Consider the following 21,675-nt stretch of genomic DNA (forward strand, 5'->3'; position numbering starts at 1 on the left):
GAAGAGAAGAGAAGAGAAGAGAAGAGAAGAGAAGAGAAGAGAAGAGAAGAGAAGAGAAGAGAAGAGAAGAGAAGAGAAGAGAGAGAGGAAGAGGAAGAGGAAAAATACAGCTAACACAGCATAGTATTTCAAAACTAATTTAGCATAAATAAGTCATTAAGAGGAAAAAAAATTTAGACAGGAGATTTATGAGGTTTCCAAGTCGCTTGTTAGCATTCATGAGAATGGATCTTCAGGAATTATCATGTCACACAGTTAGTTCACAGCCTAGATGAAGGATTTTGTATCTCAATCAGTAGAACTGTAATCACCCCCAAAAAATAGACGTCTTAGGCTGGTTTTTGAGATTAACAAACTCTGAAGGAAATTAGAACTTTAAAGGCAGAGGAGCACAGAGGCTTAATGTATTATTTTTTATTCTGCTAAAGAGAAGTTTTTTAGAAGACACACAGGCTTGCCATCGTAAGGATTGTTGTTAGAAATGGTAAGATTCCCAGCATGAAGAAGAGAAGATGTCCACAGGAAAAACAACAACAAAAATAACAACAACAACAACAAAAAACACTTTGTCTCTGTGCTCTTTTCCTATATATATATTGCACAAAATACCACTGTACACAGAGAAGTTTGACAGAGTAAAATGCCAGTACTCTTTCCAAGATGTCTTTGATATTCATAAAGATGGCATCTTCATTAAAAAAAGAATAAAACCTGTCAATATGAGAAGAAATATAGCTTTATAAAAGGATAATTAACTAGGTCACAGTGTAGCAAAGAAAGACCTGCAATTACTGTACTGAGTGCATTTAGGAAAGATGCATTGTGACAGTCATAGCAGACATAACAGGGCTTGATTAAGGAACAAAAATCATCACAAAATGACAGTGAAAACTTAGAAATAGAAATATGTTCGAAAGTTTTAAAGTATCTAAACTTCCAAACAGAGAATTAAATGTCAAAAATAACAAGTGGCCTAATTTTAAGTAAAGAGATGTTAATGCCTCTGGTGAAACGAAGAAAAAAAAAAAAAAGGAAAAAGAATAAAGAAAAGGAAAAAAAATCTATAGCTATTAAATCATTTTGATTAACTTTTTGATGTTTTTATGCATTCTTTTCTTCTTCAATCATTGCTATGCAGATATCACACAGGAAATATGCTCTGAACCTCTGGTGCTCTAGCTGTCCATAAGGCAGTGGTCACTAGTCACTTTAAATCTGCCAATTCACAGGCCTCCACAAAAAAAATAAGACTTCTTTTTTTTTTTTTTTTTTTTTTCTCCCAGCTTTTCATTTCACATGAATGGATCACAGGTCTTACTCAACTGAAAATTAAGTCAGTAAAGAAGACATGGTCTGCCTTAACATAGGCACTAATATTGTCTGTACAAGGGTGGTAGCAGGAATGCACACCTAGCACAAAGGTGTGTGGAGTTCCAGCTATTTTAAGAATAGCCTGTATTTATGTTCACCTGTAGTCATCATGGAGAGAACTGAGGGAATTAGAGGACCTGGGTCTACACTAAGAGTTTGTGTTATAACAACACTAATCAATTTTCATTTGTAATTTATTCTTCAGGATTTTTTTATTAAATATTTAAATTCTCCTTTTCCAATGTAATATATGTAAACACATCTCTTCTTGCCTTTTTTCATTTTATTAAACAAATAAGCAAATTGGACTATGCATTTCCAATGCTTTCATATGGTTTTCCCTGGCTTTGGAGAATTTGTGTGTCTGGTGCGTAGTCAACAAGACTTAGAAGTTAACAAAGCTTTCTGAATCTGTTGTGTGCTTCAGGGCAAACACCAGTGAAAATGAGACATGATGTATTCACTCTGCTTATGAGATGATATTAGAAGTAATTCCCTAAAAAGCCACTGTCCACAGGACAACAGTCTATCCCATACTGGATTTTATCAGTAAGTCATTCAATCCAGAGTCTTCTTTCCAAAGCAGCTGACAATAGATCCTGCATATGAAGAAGCCAGAAAGTTCAGAATAAGAAACAGCACAGACGTTTCCTAATCTTTAAATCTGAAAGATTTTCTTAAAGAGTTTGTTTATACTAATACTCTTTCTCTTAGCACAGTTTAGGTTGTATATTAGGAAAAACTTCTTTACTGAAAGGGTTGTTAGTCACTGGAATAGGCTGCCCAGGGAAGTGGTTGAGTCACCATCCCTGGAGGTCTTTAAAAGACATTTAGATGTAGAGCTTAGGGATATGGTTTAGTGGAAGATTTGTTAGCGTTAGGTCAGAGGTTGGAGTCGGTGATCTTGGGGGTCTCTTCCAACCTAGACTATTCTGTGATTCTGTGATTCACTAACAAGTATCCAAGCCACCTTGTATACACCTGTATTTTAAGTATCTAGTGCAGTATCTCTCCTAAAGTATAAATGCCTTTATATATATTCAAAAGTGAAAAATGTCTGCAAAGTCTTCAAAGCCAGTCCACATATACAAAGTATCTACTGTGGGCACAGGTTTGCTTTCTGAAGGACAACAAAAATCTTTTTTGCTCTATTACATATACGAGGAAAAATATGGACTTACTTTAGAAAGAGCACTCTTTGAATCTTACTTTCTTTTTCTCATGAAAATGTTGTAATGAATGTCAAACTAAGCATGACATGGAAAAGGGGGGGGGGCGGGGATTTATTTGTTTATTTATTTTAAATCCCCCATCATTCTAGGACATATAACAAAGATAAGGAAATCATCCATCATCACACTCATAATTTCATAGATCCTGCCACTGAAGTTTCCCTGTCCCTCTGAAGTTTCACTAACTTATCTTTCAATCTTTCTTCAGAGTTTCCAGTCATGAGACTCCTGTTTGATTTATTTATTTTTTTCTAATGTTATGCTTCTATTTTGAGGTGGGATTGCTTGTTTCTGGGTAGACTATTCCAGCTGAGTGTGTAGAAGACTGTTTCTATGTCATTTCCCAACATTTGTGCATCCATCTGTTGTCTTTTTCAGACATAAACATAAAAAAAAAATCAAAGGACAGAAACAATTCCCTCCCCCCCTCCTTTTTGATTTGATGTTATTTTGATTTGATGATATGATTCAATTCATATATTGAATATAAAATCCCTCTTGGTGTATATAAGTAGTTCAAATTTACTTTTGGAAGGTTTATTTCTTTAAATTCTTCAGCACCAAATTTCACTCTCCATTCAGCACATTTTCAACTCAGATGAAGTTCTGAATGTCCTTTTTCACTTAAGTTTTTTTTAATCTTTCTGCACACTTGATTATTTGTCTAGCCGTTTCTAATTTATTAATACATTACTAAACAAAACAACATATATGAAAATGTGACAACCTGTTTTTAATCTTTTGTACTGATGAAATTTGATTCTTTTTTTTTTTTCCTCTCCTTCTTTCCCCTTACTCAGTTTATATATGTGACTGTATAGTTCTCTCAAGCAATAATAATCTGTTTACTACCTACCTTATTTATAGATCTTGTTAATAGATTTTTGAGGGTCTAAATAAATTGTCACCAGGATCACATTTTAATTTTTATACTCAGGAATAATATGGATTCATTAGAGAGAGAATTTACCTTTGCAGAAATCAGTCAGATTAGCCTTTCTCATATGACTACTTTCAGTTTATTTTATTATTCTACTTTTAATTATTGCCATAACCAATTTATTAGCTTTTAAATATGTCTGTAGCTTACTTGACAGAGATGGATGACTCAGGAAATCATTCTGAAATATAAGCTAGAATATTTTCTACTCTCAAATCACCTAATGTATTATGTATTATTATAATCTATGGCAGACTGTATAACTTTCACTATTTCTGGTGTTTAATTCTTAAACTCTATGTTAATATTCCAACATTATCTTTTATTTGCTGAAAAAACTGTAGTAAAAACAAATAAAAATAAATGTGAAGGGCAAATCTCTGCATCTCAATTTTCTCCTGATGTTAGTGACCTATGTAAATTGTTAGATGTGTCAGCAGATAGTTGCAGACAGACTTGACCCCATATAGCACATAAGATCATCTAAGAAAAACTGCAATGAAGTAAATATTTGAAAATCTGGGAACAAACAACACCTTTGTTCAAATACAAAAAGTTCCCTTTAAAACAGCTTGCCGAAATATAAGTGTTGCATAACTCTGGCAAACCTTTATGAAAAGAAAAAGGGCACAAACAAGTTATTGTGATGGCAAAGTTAAATAAATACAATGCCATACAAGTAGTCTGATAGTGATCTAGTGCATAAATTACAAGCTCATTTTGTTTCAGTTGCATGTTTGCATGTTTGCAGTGATATTGCACTTCTGCAATATCACTGGGGAAGAGAGAGTATCTTTTTGGTTGTCGTTATTGCATACCAATCAGCAAAGGAATACAAATGAAATGTGAAAAACAGTCAGTCCAAAATGCTATGATTCTCCCTGAGATGACACAATATTTAACAGAATACCTCTGCAGGCATGTTTTAGTTACAATTAAAATGAAATTGATATTACTGTCTAATGTATTAGTATAAGAATAATATATAATATAGCATAACAACAGTATAAAAGTTTAGACAAAACATTTGAAATTGAGATAGCATCATATAATCAAATGAGACCAAATAGAAGGAGCTTTGTAGCAAGGACGGCACATTACAAGGTAGTGTCTTATTCAGTTTCCCACAATGCTATTACATCGAACAGTAAAACATTTTGAGATTTCAGATACAAAAGTATGTTTTAAATTACTAAAGATTATGGGAATCTGGCAGAGGAAAAACAAAGGCTAGGGCTACTTCTCTTAATGGAGACAGCAGCTAGTACAGCCACTCACAGGCTAGTGTCACACTCATCATGCCACTGGATAAGTATATTTTTGTGGGCTGAAAATGATCCCTAGTGTGATTTGTCTTGTAATTTTCACCTCAGATATCCCTATGAGACTGATATAAACCAAAAACGTTTCCCCTGGATTAAGTATACAGAATTAATCCTGGTATTAGACAGGCCCTTTGAAGATAAAAAGTGTCATATACATTGTATATACTATTAAAATCAGCTATTTCTTTTGTAGAAGCATATGCTAACACTGAAACGTGGCCCCTTTTCAGAAGGAATCACAGAGAAATTCTTGGGTCTTCTTACAATGTTTGGAGAAATTAAACCTATTTTTTTTTTCTTTCCAAGCTCTGCCAAGTCCCCGTATGTGAGAACACATTAGTCCAGTGATAACATATAAACAGATTGGGAAAAGTAAACATTTGCATTTCTGAAACACAACAGAAGAAAAAGGAAATGAAGAAAAAAGGAAGGAAGCATATAGGAAGTGAATAGAACTGTGTATTATTCATATCTTGTCCACTTGAATGAGGCAAACACACTCCACATAAGTAAAATAGATGTTTTCTATTCTACTTTCCAGAAGTAGAATTTCTCAAGCACCATTAACACTAGAAATGTTTGGTTGATTATCTAAACATCTAGACTTACCTTTTTTAAAAAAATAAAAAAGAAAAAAAAAAGAAAAAGAAAAAAAGAAAAAACTAGTTTAAATATAATACATATTTTATATCTTCCAAACTTGCAATGAATCTTTACCTCTTTAAGCCAATTAATCTTGATTCTTGGTCAGTTAGAAGAAACAAATATAAAGATGGGATATTGAATAGTGATTCCTCTGAAGACAAGATAAATCTTTGACTTCTACCTGATTTTGTGTTCCAGACCAGTCATGTCTGATGCAGATGGAAGAGGGGATCCATCAGGCTCTCCCCAGGACAGTATGAGATAGGTACCACTTTGAGAAAGCCTTAGTCTTAGATCATGAGATTTGAGACTTGGTAGTAGAAGATCAGCCTCAAGAGCTTTGGAATGATGGGATTAGTTTACATTCATCAGCTACTGCTAGTGATGGCCTTGAAGAGCCCATAGTAAAGAGACCCTGCAGTGCTTATTGTGCTCTCACAGAAAATATGATCTATCAGCTGCATGATGTGCATGATCAAAAGCTGATGTCAGGGATCTGACTAAAATGTCTTCACCTCCCTCCCATAGATATCCCCCAATATATGCCCCCTCTCAGGCAAGGTTCAGCTACCTGGGTTAAAGTCAGTTTTTGATGCATCTGTGTGACTTCAAATTAGAGATGTGTAAGCAAAAAAGGAGAACCTGCCATCAACAGCTTTTAGGCTCAGACACTCACCCTGTTTGGTTGTCTTACATTCAGGTCAAAACAACAGCATGTAAATCTGAAGGCTTTATGACAAAATATATATTAAAAGCAAGGGAAAGATGTGTGACAACTTGAGAACTCTGAGAGTGGCAATAGTGCAGTGGCATCACCAGATTAGTTCTTGGGTTCAAAAATAACAAAAAAATAACAAAAAAAAAAAAAAAAAAAGAGAGAGAGAGAGAAAGACCAACCTGTTTAGTCTCTAGGTAATTTGCAGAACAATAATCTTAAAATAAGTTTCAAATAAACATCAAAATAAACTTATGTAGGCGATTTAGACAGAATTCTGTCTGCATGATCAAAATGAAAATTCAGCACCAAAGCTGAATAAGTCTTATGCCTGAAAAGGGTATAGTTCTAAATGGAAAGAGAAATTCAAGGCATAGGAAGCTATTTCTCTGCATAAGAGCATTTGACAGCTCCAGAAATGTTTAGCAGCTGTTGCAAGCTGGTTAGAGGTCCTCTGGGCCCATAAGGGTTGTCTCTTCTGAACACTGGATATTCATTGGCAGAAAAAGTCAAGTTTTTAATTTGAGGAAGCAAGGGATATAAAAAGAGAGATTGTCTTGGCCTCCTGCATACACTGCTAGCCAGCAGTATCAATCTTCTGAATAGCATCATGTTGAGTTGATTAATATAGAGTATCATCACCTTAATAATGGTGGAGAGCACAGTTGAACACAAAGACTTTTCACCATGACAAGTTATTTTGTCCATGAATTCAGAGATATTTTTTGAGTATAATGTTAAAACAGGCCCCTGCCCATTGCAAACTGACTTGAAGTCAGTGGTCCTAAGATCTTCCAGAGGAGCTGATCAGACACTTTAAGGATTGCACATTTGTTTTATTATAATCGCATCTCCTGGTTTGTACATTTTAATATATTGTCTGAGTAGGTGACTATTAAACTCTCAAAATCAAAGGCTAGTATCCCCTTTTTATTTATTTATTTATTTATTTATTTATTTGTTTATTTATTTATTTATTACTAGGCTACTTATATCTATAATTAGTTATTTAATCTCCAGTTTCTTCACCCAAAGGGATGTTTATGATGTTCCAAATAAAGTTTATTTGCAATATTAAGGAAAAGCTAAGAGTGAATACTAATACAGATGATGAGTTAAGGTTTGAGGATATTATAGAAAAGGGAAGTTAATCATTATGATGAACCCATTTGGTTGGATGGATAACCATCAGAAAGATAGGGCTAGCAGATCTGGGTTTTGCACAATATCTATACCTTGCAGAACCTTAATTTATTTTGTCAGATTTCCCCTATATCTGTGTCTAACTTCTTCTTAAGGGTTACAAAAGTGATGGGGAGGCACTGATGCCATCTCCTCTGTAATAATTTCTCCATAATGAAAGCAACCTATCTGTATTAGTAGATGACATATCTGCATTTCTCTTGTTGTCTTTTCCAATATAAGCAACAAAGATATGAGTAAAGAAGTTTGTCATTCCTCTCATTTGTGTTTGGTTAAAAGAAATCTTGTTATGTAGTATACAAAGTTAAGCTGAGATAAAAAGTGTCCTGGCAAATAAATTTTAGCCTTGATTTACCTGTCCTCTATCTTCAAGTAAACTAGTATGCATGTCTTTCAAATTATGTTATTCATATGAGATTCATATGAAATTTTAATATCCTAAATAGGAAAGAAACAAGTTTAGCTATTTAATTTACCATCATTTTGAAACACTAATAGGTTTTGTCTCTTAATATAATACTTTTCATTCACTGGCATAAAGATCTTCTAGATGGACATTATTATATTTATCTTCTGATATTTCAAACATGCAGATACAGAAGGCATTAATTATAATAAAACATAAATAAGAACAAAGGTCAAAATACCCACCAAACAGCTGTGTTTGTTCCCAATTACTGTAAATTTCAGGCATAAGTTTTCATAATATAAAACAGACATTCTCATTTCCTACTGCACTGTTTTAACACATGGAATTAAAAAAATGCACATAGAATGGAATAGCTGGAAAATATAATGTCTGTTCTATAGTAAAATCAGATTGTTAATCTATTTTCATTCAGGATCTGATAAAAAGAAATCAAAAAAAAAAAAAATGCTTGTGTGCATTTACAAACAAACTGTTCCACAAAGCAGAATGTACTAATGTAATGAAATACAAAAGAGCATGATCTGTATTTAAACCAATGTTTAATGAACAACATTTGTCTGTATAAACAGAAAGACAACAATTTCTGTAAAAAGAAATGTTTGAACCTTGATGAAAAATAGTATTACACCAGTCAAAATTGTTTGATTTGTTGCAATAAAACCTTTTTTACATTGCTATTTTCATCAATTGAAACTAATTCAGGAATTATTATATAGTATATCAAGTATCATTATCTTACTCTCAACCATCCACATATTCCAAAACCTCTGTTTTGTTATATGCTTTCAAGTAATATTTAATCACCTGACTGTACCACTGACTCTCATTGGTGAAACCATCCTGCAAAGTCTGGTCTTCATCTTGTTATCATACCAACTCATTATTTCTGCTCTACTTGTGTGCTTAGCCAGTCCTATTCAGAGCAGAACTGAGAATGAAGGTTAGTAGAAGAGAAATGTCACCAGCAATCCCACAGCTCTCATGGGCAGAAGGCTATCCATAAAACACATAAAAAATGCGGTTTTCCTGAAGTCCTTACTGCTCAAAACTGACAGAATTCCCAGGGGAGATCATATTCATAACACTACCCATGTCAGATTTAATCAGATCTTGTGCCAGTTAGCCATCTGTATTGTGGTTGTTTAGTCTGTAAAATGCACGCATAAGCTATCTAAAAGACATCTCTGTAAAACATGACATCTCAGGTCCTGATGCACAAAGCAGGCTCTGAGATTGACCCATGTGTTTCTTAAAGAGGCACTGTCACTCAAACTAACACATAATACCCTGGTGATCCAAATGTAAAAAGCTTTTCAGAGACTGCACTGTACAGACAATGGATTAGTCGGTAGGTGAGACAGTAGCTATTACTTCCCTGATGTACAGCATGCATAAGATTTAAGGTAAAATTTACAGCAAAAACTTCATCACAAAAAGAAATGTGTGGGCTCTTCTGAGGTTTCTCATTGTCATGAAATCCACAGTTATGTTAAGATCTAATCACCTTATTTCTTGTATAGTCTTTGATATCTTTGTTTGGCCAATGTTTGGGATGTGTTCTGAGTGGACAAACGGAAGTATTTATTTGGGCAAGTAAAGTCTTAGAAGGTTTTCCAGAATAATACTAACCACTGATTATTTTTCACTACTTAAAACTACTAATAATAAATATTATTTTTAAATTAAAAAAAAAAATCATAGACTGAGATGGAAACTAGAAAAGACAACTTTATCAACTGTGGTAATGCCACAGAATAGGCAACAATTCACTGAGTTAAAACAAATAATAATAATAATATTTTTTTTAAAAAAAATGAATTTAAGCATATAACCTAACTTGAAATGCACATATAATGCTTTTAAATAATTCATACTTTCATAGCTCTGTGAATTTGTGAATTAGGCAGATATTTAGAGATTTGGCATGCAAAGAAGGTATCACCCATTGCATATAGGCAACATGTTGCATATGAAAATCTTTAAGGCTAGTTTTGACTGCAGAAAATCATATGCTGTGGTTGTTTTACCCAACTGGGCAGCTGAGCTCCACCACAGCCATTCTCTCACTCCTCCTCCTCAAAGGGAAAGGGGGGAAATATGATGAAAAGGGCTCAAGGGTTGAGATAAGGACAGGGAGATAGCTCAACAATTATTGTGACAGACTCTGCACAGGGCGATTAAATAATTTTATTACCAATTACTAACAAGCTAGAGAAGTGAGAAACAATTAAAACAAACTAAAACCACCTTATCCCCATCCATCTTCTTCCACCTCCTCCCCCAGAGTGGAGCAGGTGAATGATGACTGCTGTCAGTCTACAGCACTTCACCACCGCCGCTCCTTCCTGGTCACTCTCTTCCCTTGCTCCAGTGCGGGGTGCCTCACACAGGACACAGTCCTTCCCAAAATGATCCTGCATGGGCTTCCCACAGGCATTAGCTCTTCAACAACTGCTCCAGATATGGGTCTGTACCACGGGGTCCATCCCTCAGGAGCACACTGCTCCAACCTGGATCCCCCACAGGCAGCAGCTCCTGCCATGTCACCTGTCCTGCATGGGCTCCTCTCTATGGGCTACAGCTCTGGCCCGGAGTCTGCTCCAGTGGGGGTACTCCACAGGCAGCAACAAACTCTTTCAGGTCAGACCAACCAGCTCCACTGTGGGTTCCTCCACAGGCTGCAGTGTGGAGATGCGCTCTGTCTTGGAACCCATGGGCTGCAGCCGGCTCCACCAGGGGCCTTTCCACAGGCTGCAGGGGTGCCTTAAGCACCCTTCTGCTCTGGTGCCTTACGCACCTTCTCCCCCTCCTTCTTCACTGACCTTGGGGTCTGCAGGGCTGTTCCTCACTCCTCACTCTCCCAGCTGCTGTTGTGCCACAGTTTTTTGTCCCTTTTCTTAAATCTCTCTTAAATCTCTCACAGAGGTGCAGAAAAAAAAAAAAATAAAAAATAAAATAAAAAAAAAAAATTGCTTGTTGGCTTGGACAATGGTGGGTCCTTTTGGAGCCAGCTGAAACTGCCCCTTATCTAACATGGGGCAGCTTCTGGTTTCTTCTCACAGAGGCCACCCTGCAGCCCCCTGCTACTAAAACTTTGACACGTAAACCCACTACATATGCTAAAATTGAGGCTGACGTGAAGAGAAAAAGGGATTTTTCTCAGCACACTACTTATTCATTGGTGTTGTCAATGAGTCAGCTTGGGCTGTGGACTACTGGGATGAAAGAGAAAGTGTGTTTCTTGGTTCAGTTCTGCTGAAAAACCTCAAGTTACTTAGTAAGTTATTCTGTGGAAGTTCTTGAAAAAATCAATTGATTAGTCAGTCTCAGTCTGAGGTACACCTCAGTATACAAAAAGACTACAGAATTTAGCCCAAAATACTCATGAGCTTTAGTAGCAGTTGACCTGGACTGGTATCACACTCTCTTAAGGCAATATTGTAAATTTCTTTAAGGTAAATTTCTTTCAGTAAGGTACAATTGCCTGATGTGTTTGAAAATGGCAATTAACAGACTGCCTCTGAAGTTCATGAGGGGCCTTTTCCTTTTAAACTGGTATGTGAAATTATTAAGTTGTTCTGTGTTTGAAGACTTCATTTTCCTACTGAGGAATAAATATGGTAGCAAAACATCAATGCAAAGCAAAGTATATTAAATTCATAGAATTTACTATTGCAAGAGACAGTTTCTGTTGTGACTTCTCTCTTCCTACTTTCTTTCTGTCCCACCATCCTCCACATATATATGCTAGGAGCTCTATGATGATATCTAGATTCCTTTTTGTATTATTATTTTGACAATCTATCCAGTAACATCAAATTTTTGTTCAGTAATATTTTTTTTAAGTAATTTTCATGGAGAATAGCTAAACAGACATTTCATGGAAATCTGGCACTGTTCTTTTAGGACTGTACTGGTAACAGCAGTCAGGAACAAGGGGGGAGGGGCAGAAGAGAGCTGAATTCATCTCCTGAAAAATGAGAAGAATTGTCAGCCATAGAGAATGAAACTGACTGAGCTTTTCCATTCTCCTTTGCTGATACCTCTCATGCAGTGTGACTCAGATATTTCAGTCTATATACTCAATCTGTTTGGACAGAAATTTGGTTATTTAGAATGTGCATGTATACATGAGTGAGAATGAAAGGGAGAGACAGAGACTGTGAGCGTATATGAATAGCAAATACACCGTTATCTCCCCATCGTTTTTGCATTCTCAGTAAATCAATCACAGCATTAAAATTAATTTCGCCTGGTTGTGCAGCTAGTATAGTGACTATAGTGATTAGCCAACATAGTGCTCTACCTAGCTATACTGCACACTGGGGATGGCAACTGTTGGCTCCTCTGTAGACAAATAATTCTGACAGTTTACCTAAAAGTTCTGTCCAATGGCCTTTCAGTACCAGAAAGAATTACTCCAAGACACAGTCTACCCCATGTATGATAAGAGACACAAAATATCTGGACTGCTATTCCCCTTGCAGAGACAAAAATAACTGTTCTTTCTGATGTCCTGGTAGAAAAGCACATGCTGTGCTCTTTTAGAATCTCAAAATTCCCCACAAACAACCTTGCCTTCTTCCTCTTAACCCTAAATCCATTTATTATCTGTAATGATTTGACAAGCAAATGCATTGTACTGTCTGTTTATTTGTGAAGTGTTAATTTCTTGTCTTGCTAAAACTGGTTATTTGTGATGGATGGTTGGTATTTTTTCTGTTTCCAGACTTTGGCTTGACATCTGTAAAGTAGAAATAAAATGAATGTCAAATAGTGAATTAGTCTGCCTAATTAATAATTAATAATATATATATTTATCATGTTATTATTCATTACTTAAATATGACAAAAAGATTTTGGTTATGATCTTTCTGGGTAGGCACCCATGCATATGAATATAGATACATAAATCCAGTGTTGATTCATGCACTTTTCCAGAAGTGTAATTTTCAGTAGTTGCCTATAGGAAAAAAAATAATAATAATAATAATAATAATCTTTTGTATATAAAAGATGACCTAATTATTCTATCATACTATCTTTTTTTTTTTTTTTTTTTTTCATTATGTCTTCTCTAATAGCCAGGACTGAACCTCTATCAAATATAGAGTTCTGTTAATAGTAAAAAATAATACATATTTAGATTTATGCATTTATTTAATATGTGTATGTGGTTGCCCTGATGCTTCAATAATCCAATTTATCTGAGTACTTTATTTTCTTTTCCTCGCTAAAAATATATATAAAAAAAAAAAAAAAAAAAAACATTATATTTTCTGTCCTTTGAGATCAGTCTGACGGATTTCTATTAGCAACTATGATTTTTCAAAGGTTTTCAAAGCAGCTGAAATTGTTATATGCTTGCGACATATATACAAGATCATAAAATGTAGCGAAAATTACAAATTTAAGAAATACAAAAGCTATGTAATGTAATATTTTTCTGTTTGTTTATAGTGCCTTGTCTTGTATTCACAAAATATCTAGTAATAAAAATTATGCTTTTATCTTCTGCAGTTCTGATTTTGTGTGAAAATTGCTAAAGATTTTCTCTTGTTTCTTGTAAAAAAACTGTAAATGTGTGTTCATATATTTTCTCTATAATTTGTATATCTTTCCCAATCTTCTAACTCATTTTATTTCAGTTCTTGTTGGAAGTTTAATTTTGGTTTTGTTTGTATGTTTTGTATGCTTGTATTGTTTTTACTGAGTATATCATAAAGTGACCATCCTGTCTGTTGCTGCCACAACCCTTCTTTGACCCTCCAAGACATATTTTATTGACTTGAATCTTCAGAATGTGCAGGTTTGGAAGGCCAATAATTTTGCTCTAGAAAATGTAATATGGAGTCTGGAAGACTTTCTCTGCCTCTGGCTATTTGATGCATGGTCTTCTCTCCTCTTCACCCTTCTATCTTTTCTCTCTTCAGTGAAAGACAATAAAAGTGCAGATAGCAAGAGGAAAGAAGAAGACTGAATATGGCATCATAATATCAATCAGAACCAAAATCAATGCATATCATCCTGAAGTAGAAAATAGAAAACATATGGGAGATAAAGGAAATAGTGCATAAAAATGTGCATTTATGAACTTTTCATTGGCTCCTAGTTTTGCTACATTTTCATGTGCAGAACAAGTCCTGTTAACTATAATTTGAAATACAGTATTTTTAAGCTTTAGACTTTAGAAAAAAAAGATAAAAAATAAAAAAATAAAAGTCTTGGAAGATAAGTAACAAGGTACTACTTTCATTGGTGAACATTTTCCTGGACTTTATAAGGCAGACCAACCTTTTCTTGTATGACCACACACATACACACACACACCTGTCAGTGCTTAGATATGACCATTTTTGTATGATAAGTGGTTTCTAACAGGCTACAAGAGATGTTATAATTCTTGATTTTGGGGTTGCTTTTTTCCCTAAAAAGGAAGTCTGTATTTTGAAAGAGATTATGCCAACTCAGAAAAGACAAAGGTTTTAGTGTCCCTATGTCCTCAAATAAGATCTTCTGTACCTTTTGTCAATGACCCAAAATTTGCTGAAGTAATTTTAAAGACTTCCCATACGTGCCAGTTAAGCTGTATATAGAGACATACTACAGAAATAAGTTATTTATCTGTCTCAACATTCCATAAAGTATGTAAGAAAGAAAGAATATTTTGTTAATACTTGAGTTGAGGATGTTTTGCTTGCTAGGTTGCTAGGTTGCAAGTGTGAAGTATTGACATGGAAAAAAAAAAAAAAAAAAAAAAAAAAAGCAGGAATATATATTTTAATTAAAAAATCTTTTCTTCATTAAATATGTTTCATAAACCACCTTATTATCTATGTTAGGTAGATCCAAAATAGACAGGTCTAGACTGTTAGAGATCAGGAAGGAACATCTGTGAATATTTATCTGTTATCTGTTGTCCAAGCCAGAGTTCCTGTCTTCAACCAATAGATTTTGCTCAATAAGTAATTAAATATTTAAAATAAATAAATTAATTAAAAAAAAAAAGGAAAATAAACTAAAAACACCATTTATTTTATTCAATCATTATAGCAATTGAAGCATTAAAAGTGTAGGGGGAGATATAGTCAATACTGGGAAAACCACTTGCTGTTTAAAATTGAGTTTATTTAAGAACAATAAATACACACACCATTTAATTCTCCTTCTCATTAATCATTTATTGTGGATAAGAACCCTCTGTAAGCAATTAAAATTTAATTTGTAATGAAAAAATCTTGTTATACTTAGTGCAGTAGGCAAAAGCTACTATAAAGAGATAATCATAAGCCATAGATTAGTGATAAAGGCTTTACTTTATCACCTAGCAACCTTACCCACACCTGCCACCACTGCAAACAAGTAAGATAAAAATTTTGTGATTCTGGGACTACTACAATCAAATTAATTATACACATTAAACCACTACTGACACAAGTAAAAATTGTAATGGATGAGAGGAAATGTGCTGAAACCTACCCAAACCCTCTGCTAGATTGCTCCTTTTTGCTCTTTTTAAATGTCAGTTTTTGAATTTAAATTTTCGGTGCTTGAAGACTTAATCTAAGGGATTTTTTGTTCGTTTGTTTGTTTTGTTTTGTTTTTATTTCTTATGAACAGTTATAGAAAGAAGGAAAATAACCAGCTACTTTTATGTTTTATTTGAGCCCATGATAAAGCTGTTAGTAAGCTTTTTGGATATTTTGAATGAATACAGAAAGTAAATTTTAATTATATAACAGCCTAGATAACAACTATATAACCAATAAATAATGCACTTCAAGAAAGATAAATAGAAAATAAAAGCTCCATAAGCCTCTATCCAATCTGTTTTTATATGATCACTTGTGAAGCTTTTCTGTGTCAAAATAGTTGTTTAATTCTTCTGATTAAGATCATTGTTTAAAGACACAAGAAACTAAAATCAACATGTTTAGTTTGCTTTTATTTATAAATACCAATAGTAGTAATAGTGGTAATCACTACAACCGTGCAGCTTCAGATGACACAGCTTCAGATGACAACATCTTTATTGTGTTTCTCTTTGCTCCCAGAAGTAGACATTGGATCTCACTGTTACAAATTTAGCTCCAAGTTGACAGTTGTTCATGTTCATGAACTGTAATGTGTGTTTTACATGCTGTAGACTGGATAGGGTTTTATTTGAAGGGAAGCAGCACCATCTATTGCAACTGGAAAGCTTAGCACTAGACAATATAAATAATAGAGCTGGCTTGAGGCCAGTATGAAACTATTTATTGTAAGGTATTCCCAAAATAGTCCCAAATGAGGTTCAGATTATGGTTTATATATGATAAAGTATAGGGACAGGAGTGTGCTGCATGTTTATGTAATAAAAATATGCATCTAAGAGAGGAACCTGTTTACACATTGATATAAAATACTGTCATTAACCTAGTCCTGAGTGACTGTTGCTTTTAAATGACTAGGCTGAAGTTTTCATTTTTGTAGTGGGAGGATAGTCAAATGTTAAGAGTGTGGTTTACCCAAATGAGTGTCTTAAAATTAGATTTCAGAAGCAGTATTAATGTAGGTGTACAGTACAGTATGTTCTAATAATGACAGTGCTGTTGTCATCCATCTATACTTCTGGTTCTTCTCTTTTTCCAGACTGTCTACAAAGCCTGGCTCTGTTCCCAGTATTTTGAAGTCACACAGTTTCACTGCAGCAACAGAATTCCTTGCAAGCAATACTGTTTGGAGGTTCAGACGAGGTGTCCCTTTATATTACCAGATAATGATGATGTCATCTATGGAGGACTATCAAGTTTCATCTGTACAGGTATAGTATACAAAAACTAATTTCACTTGTTTTCTTAAGTCTAACTGTGAAGGAGAATGTGGATATGTTTCCTCTATTAACTATGAGAGCCTGAAGGTATTCCTCATCACAAAGATTTTTCAGAGGTGTTAGGATGTGAGCCCAGGTTTAGTATGCACATTTAAACTACAGCTTGCCACAGTCATTAAAAAACAAAATTACTAGAAGAATTTTTTCTGGTTATTTTTTATGCTTTGTAATTTGGTGGAAGATTTCTGTAGTTCTGTGTTTTATAAAACTCTGAGAAAAGCAGCTCTGTGCTATCCAATATTCAGAGAGAGAGAGAGAGAGATGCAAAATCAATTTTTAGTATACTCAACTTTGTTAATCTATATTGTTATGTCAGATAAACAAAGAATCTGAGGGGTGGCATTCAGAAGTGTGCAGCTGCAGCAGTTCTTGGATAGCAAACCTCTAAGGAAAGGACTTTCACTAGTCAAGAACTGAAAGAATCAGATGTTTTGCTGTGAAGCACTGATCTTTTGGTCTTTTCTGGACTCTATTAGATTCTGGAAGGATTTTTATTTTTAAAATATATCATTTATATAGATCTGTGCATTGATTAATAAAATGGTTTGGTTCCTTTGACATTCCATTCTGTTTCAAATATTATCCCAGAATGATCCATCCATAGAGGGCATGTTAGGTAAGAACTATCTTTAGTATATCATAGGCACTTCACATTTCATGTATTTATTTATTTATTTATTTTCAGGACTGACTGGGATTCATTGATAAAAAATTTAAGTTTATATCAATGTTACCTACATATTTCTGGTGCCTATAGTATCAACTCAGAATCTTGAAAATATTTAGACACCCTATTCCAACTAAATCAGTCAAAAGGCATTTCAGCAATTATATTATTTGACAGCCTGGTCTAAATACTTGCAATTAGACAGAATCAACCTTAAATTAGGGCTGCACTACAAAGCTTGATATGCTTTTTGGGGTATATGAGATGTAACATATCCAGCTAATCAAAAGAGGCAATTGTCCCTCTGTATTATGAGTGATGCAGCCTCACCTTATGCAGTTCTGAGCTCCACAATATAAGAAGGTTGATAAGGTTCTTCAAAGCATCCAGAGAAGGGCAACAAGGCTAGTAGAAGGCGTGTCATGTGAGGAGAGGCTGAGGACTCTTGGATAGTCTAATCTGGAGAAAAGGAGGCTGAGAGGCAGCCTCATTGTTCTCTGTGACTTCCTGAGGAGAGGAAGAAAAGGGAGGTGCCAGTCTCTGCTCCTTGGGAACTTGTGACAGGACAAGTGGGAACAGCACAAAGCTGAGCCAGGGGAGGTTCAGACTGGACATTAGGAAAAATGTCTTTATTATGAGGGTGGTCAAAACCTGGAACAGGCTTCCTAGAGAGGTAATTGATGCTCCATCCATGTCAGTGTTCAAGAGACATTTAGATAATGCCCTCAGTAATGTGCTTTTACTTTTGGCCAGCCCTGAAGTTGTCAGGCAGTTGGACCTAATGATCTTTGAAGGTTCCCTCCCACTGAAATATTCTATTCTATTCTATTCTATTCTATTCTATTCTATTCTATTCTATTCTATTCTATTCTATTCTGTTCTGTTCTGTTCTGTTCTGTTCTACTCTAATCTACTTCTATTTCTACTTCTACTTCTACTTCTACTTCTGCTTCTACTTCTACTTCTACTTCTATTATAAATGAGTTGCCCAAGTGAGCTAGTTAAAAATAGAGTATAATATAAAACCTCAAAAATGTTCTATGACACCTCAGAGGCAAGCATAATATTTGAGGAAACTCACTTCACTGTGTACCCTGTGTTTGGATTTAGGGAGATTCTGGTAGCAAGATGTTTACTATATATCTTCTTGAAGATTAAGCCTAATGCACACAATCCAGCAATTCCCATACATATGTAAGAGACAATGTAATGAAATGTAAGCTGAGTTACAATTTGGTAGTCATCAATAGGGTAATGGTGTTTAGCACTTCTCTTCAGTGCATTTCATAAATATTAACAGCCATCCAATATGCATGCAGAGGAAGCAAATAAAAATATTTTCCAGTTTAAAAAGGACAATACAGCTGAAGTGAGAGACGACCTTTTTATTTACATCTTGTATACATATGTGTGTGCCCATGTATTTGCACATGTGTACACTGGCACACATACACAAAGGAAAAGAACAAACAGTGAGCAAGATATCATTATCATAGAAAATGTCTTCAGAAATACATATCCACCTCTTTGTTTTCCTAGTACATCTCCAAGTCCAAATTCATTCATAAAACACATACAAAAATGACCTTGCAAAGATTACTAACAGTCAATATCTCTGGGTTTAGGATGAAAAGCAGATTCAGGGAAGTATTAAACACATTTTAATGCAGATTTTAATAGTGTAGGTATCTGTGCTTAAACTCTATGAACAAGCTCTCACTACAGTCAATGAAGGTCTGAAGTATGTAATCAACAGAGCTGAGAGTTGTTTAGTTCAACCTAAGTAGGCATTGGCACCCAAGGAGTGCATGTAATGTCAAAGGAACCAAGGTATTATTGCAAGCATTTAAAATATAATTATGATATAATTATAAATATGATTCTCAGATCACAGTACACTAATGCATTATTGGACTTTTTGTCCTCTCAGATCAGGTCCCTTAACATCAGGATTGCAGAGTTCATATCCGTGAACTCATAAAAGTCAGCATGTTGACATTATATAGTTGTGTGCATGAAAAGATGATGAGGAGATGTATGAAGATGCAATTAAAACTTTATCTGGAATACATGCCCATTGGCACCGTTTTATTGATCAGCAAGCAGTTCAGCGTAAGGTCACATCTTTCCACTGAACAATGAGAAAAGATACTGATATCTGCTATAGGACTGAGGAATTACATTTATTTGCAGCTTAACAAAAACAGAATTGTTTAATGCAAAGTGCAGCCCATTCAACAGTAGAAAAAAATACTTTACCTCAGAATAGTTTGTGGCATGACAGCTAACTTGAACTCCTTTTGCAGAAAAGCAACCAAAAGTAGACCCCACATGTCTTGAGGGACATCTTCTACTGCATTTTTTTGTGAGTTACATTCTGGCAGATGTTCTGGGAATTTCTCATTACTGGTTCTGCTTTTCCTGGGATGAGTGAAACTCATTGGCAAAATAAATAAATAAATATGAGGGCCATGTCGAAAGTATTTCTGTTTGATATTTAGATGCTCCCTTCTTCCTAATTTCGTTGTGAAGCTATTCAATTTTGAGCTTTTACAGGAAACACAGCAGAAGCAAACTTTATATTCAGGGATTCCTCATGTACTGTATTTTGCCACAAACCCACATTCATTTAAATCAGGCTTGAATATCTCTGCTTCTCCTGACAGTGACAGTATCCCTCAGAGGGAAATGTTACAGATGTTTTTTCAGATTCTGTACTTTTTTTTTTTTTTTTTTTTTTTTTCCCACATGAAATTAATACAGGACTTGCTGGCTAGTTAAGGGAAACTCTTAATTATAAAATATTGTCTGGAGAAAGAAAGAAAGAAAGAGGGAAAGAAAGAAACAGGGAAAGAAGGAAAGCAGGAAAGAAAGAAGTAAAGCAGGAAAGAAAGAAAGCAGGAAAGCAAGAAAGCAAGAAAGCAAGAAAGCAAGAAAGAAAGGGAAAGAGGAAAAGAGGGCAAAAGAAAGAAAGATAGAAGGAGAGAAAGAGGGGGAGAGAGAAAGAAAGAGAGAGAAAGAGAGAAATAAAGTTAGAGAGAAAGAGAGAGAAGGAGAGAGAGAAAGGAAGAGAGAGAGAAAGAGAGAAAGAGAGAAAGAGAGAAAGAGAGAGAGAAAGAAAGAGAGAAAGAGAGAAAGAAAGAGAGAAAGATGGAAAGAGAGAAAGACAGAGAAAGAAAGAAAGAAAGAAAGAAAGAAAGAAAGAAAGAAAGAAAGAAAGAATCCTCTGCTTATAGGATGATTTATCACTGAAAACACAAGAGAAAAAAAAGTGGATTCTGATATTATTTAATAATGTTCTATAATAACAATAAGGGCACAGCAATAATAATAAGGCCTTCTTTTTCTCTTCTCCATGGTAACAGATTATTTCCTCTAACATCCAGAAGAGATTTAGGTCAATGGAAAGACAGAGGTCTGATTTCTACAAAGCATTTCTATAAATCATGGAAAGCTAGTCACGGGAAAATGTGTACCGGTGATGGCTGGCTGTATCTGATGTCTTAAACAACGCAGAGGGTGATGTACACCTAAGGGTTAAGCGCCGGTACCCGACCTCCGCCGAGTAGGAGGCTGGGGCTGCTTTCTGTGGCCGTGCGAGGCGGCTGCGGGCTGCCGCCTTCCCCTCCCGCCGCAGTGGAGAGCATTGTCGGGGAGCACCACCTAGTGGAGGCGGGGGAAAAAAGCGGCTCCTGGCAAATCCGAGCTCATCTGTTTGAAAGCAATAAATGTCAGGCCAGCTCGACAAAAATAACAAGAAAGTAGGACACAGAACTCACGTATGTTGTTTGTTTGCTTGTTTGTTTATTTTATTTCTGGACAGGGTATTTCTTGATGTTGGAATCTGAAAAAAATAAAGAATACAAGTGCACTGGAGAATGTGAAAAGAAAAAATACCAGAGGTTTTATCTCACCTTGGAAGGTCCATGTGATGAGAAAACAACATAGAACTGGTGATTTGTCCCCAAGAAATTTTACAGGGTAGAAGGAATAGTGGAAGGGTGGAAGGAAGGAAGAATGGAAGGAAGGAAGGGTGGAAAGAAGGAAAGATGGAAGGAAGGAATGGTGGAAGGAAGGGTGGAAGGAAGGGTGGAAAGGTAGAAGGAATGGCGGAAGGGTGGAAGGGTGGAAGGAAGTCTGAAAGGAAGGGTGGAAGGAAGGAAGGGTGGAAGGGTGGAAAGGTAGAGGGAATGGTGGAATTGTGGAAGGAAGTCTGAAAGGAAGGGTGGAAGGAAGGGTGGAAGGAAGGGTGGAAGGAAGGAAGGGTGGAAGGAA

The 21,675-nt window shown here is 35.2% G+C and overlaps 1 protein-coding gene across 1 annotated transcript in view; it reads left to right on the plus strand.

Annotated features, from left to right (window-relative positions):
* The window catches only part of FAM155A (family with sequence similarity 155 member A), a 515,407-nt gene that overhangs the window by 471,814 nt on the left and 21,918 nt on the right, over positions 1 to 21,675 (plus strand). Inside the window, exon 2 of the mRNA XM_035318370.1 lies at positions 16,493 to 16,664. Coding sequence (XP_035174261.1) covers positions 16,493 to 16,664 — 172 coding nt within the window. The remainder of the gene's footprint in view (positions 1 to 16,492; positions 16,665 to 21,675) is intronic.

This window comes from Oxyura jamaicensis, chromosome 1 (genome assembly GCF_011077185.1).
Source record: "Oxyura jamaicensis isolate SHBP4307 breed ruddy duck chromosome 1, BPBGC_Ojam_1.0, whole genome shotgun sequence".
NCBI lineage: Eukaryota > Metazoa > Chordata > Aves > Anseriformes > Anatidae > Oxyura > Oxyura jamaicensis.